The sequence below is a fragment of the Geospiza fortis genome, unplaced genomic scaffold, assembly GCF_000277835.1.
Source record: "Geospiza fortis unplaced genomic scaffold, GeoFor_1.0 scaffold383, whole genome shotgun sequence".
Classification (NCBI taxonomy): Eukaryota; Metazoa; Chordata; class Aves; order Passeriformes; family Thraupidae; genus Geospiza; species Geospiza fortis.
In genome coordinates this window covers 302,496-307,938 of record NW_005054484.1, presented here as the reverse complement: position 1 = coordinate 307,938, position 5,443 = coordinate 302,496, and the positions used below count along the sequence as shown (strand labels likewise).

The 5,443-nt window shown below is 44.8% G+C and overlaps 1 protein-coding gene across 1 annotated transcript in view; it reads left to right on the top strand.

Annotated features, from left to right (window-relative positions):
- Positions 1-208: 208 nt before the first annotated feature.
- LSM14A (LSM14A mRNA processing body assembly factor) overlaps positions 209-5,443 on the top strand; it is a gene marked incomplete at its 5' end in the record, with an annotated part of 24,326 nt that continues 19,091 nt past the window's right edge. The window contains 1 exon segment of the mRNA XM_031063185.1: positions 209-323. Coding sequence (XP_030919045.1) covers positions 209-323 — 115 coding nt within the window.

Sequence of the window (5,443 nt, the reverse complement as noted above, 5' to 3'; positions counted from 1 at the left end):
CCGCCCCGGGTGGCCCAAGGCGGGGATGTGCAGTGGGGATGAGCTGTCCCAAAGCAGGGATGTGCAGCAGGCAGAGCTGTCCCAAAGCGGGCAGAGCTGTCCCAAAGCCGAAGGCACGCACAGCTCACGGTTTCACTGCTCCGCTCTGCAGTTACCGGGATCCACAGCTGCTGCCCCAGCCAGACCGGGATGGCTGCAGTGATACAATTTCCTAACGGGGACGCTGTTTCAGAAGATTTGGAAAACAAAACTAAGGCTCTTTGCATTGCCAGAGCAGCTGCCCCGGCGCGCTGCTCCCTCGGCATCCTCGCGGGAAATTCAAGGTAGTTAATTTTGCTGTTAACGCTTTTGTTGTCGCACTCCTGTGTGCCCTTTTCCCACCAGCGCTTCCTCACACGCTCTGAAATACCTTAAGAGAAAGACAGTGGTCCTAAATCATCGGGTTTTTAACTAATGACAGTGTGTCCGAGAGGACCCTGCAAATAAAAACGTTTTCCCGTATGAATGACACACAAGGGGCAACCATGGATTTGTGACCCCGGCAGCAGCTTGGGTTCCAGATCTGTGTGTGCCAGCCTGCAACAGCACTGGGATGTACTGGAGCTGCTGCTCTGCTCTGAAGTGGTGAATCATTCCTCATTTTGTCATCTCTCAGGGTTTTCCAAAAAACTGGAAAAGGTGTCTCAGTGGATAAGGACATTGACCTGCTCCATGCTCCGGTGGGAAGGAGCGGGGCTGGCTCAGCTCCTCTCCAGTCCTGGCTCAATCTGCTCGGTCCTGCCGTGTGAGACTCGCTGGGCTCACACTGCTCCTGGCTGCTCTGTTCCTCTCAAAGCAGGTTACATTTTTATTCAGGGTAGTTCTTCCTGATTGTCCTTTAGGAGCAAGTTCATGATGCATCAAAAGAAACCGCCTTGAAAATGCATTAAATATAGGTTGTACCAGTTTAATAAGGATAAGTTTAAATGTCTCCTGAAATTAAACCAGTGCATATTTCTTCAAGAAAGTGAAAATACTGAAGGTCCAAAGGTGTGGTAGGGTGTATGAGCAGGAGATGGTGCAGGGCATGAATGGGAAAGTGCAGCAGTGTTTATGAAAAGCAGCATTAAATGTACACAACAGATCTATACATCAAAAACTTGCTTACAAAATGAGCATTGCTTTAGTGGAGTGCTACAGCTAAATTAAATTTGGATTTTTAACAAATGCTTCTACCTGGAAGTTTAATTAAAACATAGTAGATATTAAGTTTCAATTTGCTATTGCACAAATATAAAGAATAATTATTTGGGATGGAAAAAATTGAAATCTATCCAATATTACTTTTGAGTCACAAACTTTATTGATTTTATCAGAGAAAATTCCATGCAGTCCTCACTAAGTTGCTTCTGAACTTCATTTGCATGCGACCATCTCCAGAGTTTTCATAAGAGAATGGAAAACTAGACATATGATTCTGCAATTAGCCCTGACTATGAAACAAATTTTAGTGCCCATTTTTCTAATACTGTGGCATTAAACTGGTTATTTCCATAAAAACCATCCTGGAAAAAACTGAATTGCTTTGTAAATTTAGAAGCTAAAAGTTATCTCCTGACTGGACAGAGAAAATGGCAAGTATTACAATTTGAATGTACATTTGTGCATGGGTAATCTGTAAAACATTAATTTGTATTTCTCTCCAGCCCTTTTAAATTGAGTCATTTTTTTATATATATAAACACACAGGGTAAGGAAGTGTAATAGAATGTTTTATTAAAAAAAACATGATATATACTGACTCACAATGGACTTCCTTCAAGTCAAGAGGTAAGGATATACCTAAGAATATTTATAAAATTGTTGCTGAAACTGCCTTTGGGCTTGAGCTTTTACATAGGGAAAAATACTTCTAGTAAAGTACAGAATCTCTGTGAATTTTTGTATTCATTCTATTATAAAAATATTTTCCAAATATTTTCATGCATTTCATCACAAAAACCATTCCTGAATATATTTGTTGCTCTTTCATTTTCAGAGCTATATATTTGCAGAATACAAAAAAAAAAATCTGTGTTCATCTCATCTGATCTTTTTAGATACAGTCTTTCCTGAATTATTTTCTGTTTGAGATAAAGCATGGTCTTTAGCAAAGTTAACTTCCAACCATGGTTTCAAAATTGCCTGTAAAGAAAATCCACCTCAGAACTTGTTGAGCTGCTCTTCAGTTCTCAGCACTGCTCAGGCCTGAGCCCTGCTCAGAGCCCAAGTTTGTCATTCATAACTCAGGAACATAAAATATTAATAACAGCAAAGTCCCCCTGCCCTGTTCAGCTGCATGGAGTGAGAACAAGGCATGGGGACAAGTAATCTATTGTCTCTCCAGAAGTGAAAGTGCTTAGAAAGGAGCACTATTCTCCTCTTATGTGTTGTGGGTTTGTCTCAAATGCACAGTTTCAGTGCCTTCAAAGATACAATTTAACCATCTTAAGTTTAAATTTAATATCAAGATGTTACTTACCAATTCAGATAAGATTTTGAGATAACTTCTTAAAATGAAGAACTCTTTATCTATGTTATTGAAATTCACTTTACACTATAAAAATATTCCTTTGGCCGCTCATTTTAAGTATGACATACAAATTATAAACTCCAGAAATTGGAGAGCACAAAGATGACTAGAGTACTAAGAGGTGTCCTAGGAATAGCATAGGTGTGGGTTAAAAAAGACCTCTAAGATTCCCTCAGCACTGCCAAGGCCACCACTAACCCATGTCCCCAAGTGCCACACCCTCATGTTTTTCCCTCCAGGGACTGGGAGTCTGCCCCAGGCAGCCTGAGAGCCCCTTCCAATGCAGAAATGTTTCCCAATATCCAACCTGAACCTCCTTTGGCATCACTTGAGGCTGTTCCCTCTGCTCCTGTCCCTGTTCCTGGGAGCAGAGCCCGACCCCCCGGCTGTCCCCTCCTGGCAGGAGCTGTGCAGAGACACAAGGGCCCCCTGAGCCTCCTTTGCTCCAGGCTGAGCCCCTTCCCAGCTCCCTCAGCCGGTCTTCATAAGATTTCTGCTCTAGGTCCTTCACCAAACCTGGGTCCATGGCTTGGAAGGAAGAATATGCCTAAATTTAGTTTCATGAACTTCAGTTGAAAATGAATTTCATTTTAAAAATGGCTTATAGGAATTTTGGAGCTTGCAAAGTTAATTGTAAATACTTGTTTAATAACTTAGGCAGGACTTGATGGTGAGACTTAGGAATATTTGTCATCAAGATGGTTAGAATTCAGCCCTTAAGTGTTTCAAGGGGGGTAGTTTTCTATTCCTAGGCATTTGTGCAGATTTTTTGTTTGTCTGTTGTCGCCGACATCTTTCCATGAAAATCCTTTCTTCAGGATTTTTTCCTCCTGAGAAGCTGAGAGGCCTCAGGAACAAAATGTAACCAATGATTATCTGCTGCTGTGGAATGCTACAGGTGCATCTGTGATTGGCCCATGTTGGATGTTTATCATTAATGGCCAATCACAGCCCAGCTGGCTCGGACAGAGAGTCCGGGACGGCTGCCTTTGTTATCATTCTTTCCATTCTATTCTTAGCTTAGCTAGCCTTCTGATGAAACCTTCTCTTCTATTCCTTTAGTATAGTTTTAATGTAATATATATCATAAAATAATAAATCAAGCCTTCTGAAACATGGAGTCAGATCCTCATCTCTTCCCTCATCCTCAGACCCCTGTGAACACCGTCACAGTCTGTTTTGGGTTTTGTTTTGTTTTTGTTATTCATTCTGGCCAACTTCTGTCTTCCAGAAACTTACAGGTTGTTTCAGAAAAGGTTGTTAAGCCTGTTCAGCCTAAGGACAGCTGAGAGGGGCCCTCAGGCCTGGGTGTCCCTGTGAGCAGGGAGGGGCAGAGCAGGGCCCAGGCTCTGCTCCGGGCCCAGCCATGGCCCCAGAGCCACGGGCAGGGCCTGAGCCCAGGAGCTGCCCCTGCCCATGCACACAGCTCCTGCCCTGGGCAGTGCCCAGCCCTGAGCAGATGGCGCACAGAGGCTGTGCAGGCTCCTGCCTGGGGATACTGCAGAGCCACACGGACACACTGCTGTGCCCTGGGCTCTGGGATGGCCCTGGGGGAGCAGGGAGGTGCCACCAGAGCAGCCCCTGTGGGCCCCTCGAGGCTGATCGATTCTTGGGGTCTGTGAAAAGTAAACCCTGACAGTTTTCCATTTGATTTCTGTTCTGAAACACTCATCTATTGTGGCCCAAGCTCAAAGAAAGTTCCATTTCTATTTCCTCTTCCAACTACATGATCTTGGAACCCTAATTCTACAAATGTAACATGGAAAGTAGACATATGGTTCTGTGACTAGTCCTGACTATTAAATAAATTTTAGTGCCAATTTTTCTAATACTATGGCATTAAACTGTGTGTTTCCATAAAAAACCATCCTCTCCAGTTTTGAGAGGCAGATGGGAGAAGTCTTAGGAAGATGTACACCAGAATTTCCTTTTCCTTCCCTTCCCTTCCACAAGGCAGAAGGAAATCCATGTTACACAGGCTGTAGCTGATCCTCTACACTGTTTCAATCCTCTCCACCTCCTCCAACAGAGGTTGAGACTCAGCCACAGACCAGCCTCTTTCCTTGTAACAGAATATCTGTTATTTCTCTATACAGGAGCTTCACTTTGAGCTGAATTACAAATGCAGATTTTCAACAGTGGTGTCCCACAGAGTTGATAGGGTCTGTGCAGTCATTTACAGCAGAACTTTGCTTCACCATCTTTCAGGTGGGTTCGGACACCCTGGGAGCAATTCCAGTAAAGCTCCTTGGGCACTTTATAGCCAGCTCAGCTTGGGCACAAACCTCCAGGAGCCCAGCCTGGCTCCTGCTTAGGCACCTGCAGGCCCTTCTGGAAAGTCTGGCTTGATATTGCATTTCAAAGCCTTTTCTGAACACAACACTTGCTGAATCTTTGCAATGTGATAATGTCCTGTTGCTGAAACCAAAGCTAAGCCACCTTTCAGAGGCTGGTGTTGGTTGTGGTGTTTTCCAGGGGGCTGAGGCAATATCCCACAGAAGCCTCATTTGTGATTCTTATTTAAAGTGCACAAATCAAGGGCAATCACAGCATCATGAGGCGTTTGTGTGTGTTTGCTTGTACTAAAAGGGTGTTTTTTCAGGGTTATTCCCACAGTTAGGTCAGGATTTCATCAACAACCGTGTTGCTCGGTGCTGGCTGCAGGATGCGACTCTCAGCACAGGAAAAGGGAATCCTGGTGAAACAGAACCGATGTTATCCCCCCGCTCCTGCGCTCCCCCTGCCCACGGGGTCCCCAGGATTTGCCGTGCAGCGACCGGGCCCCTCAAACACGCCGAAACCCCAAAAACCACCAAAGCTGCTGTCACTGCCCGGTGACCGCTCGGGAGCTGCGCCAGGGCCGGGGGGCCCAGCGACCACACCGGACAGCCG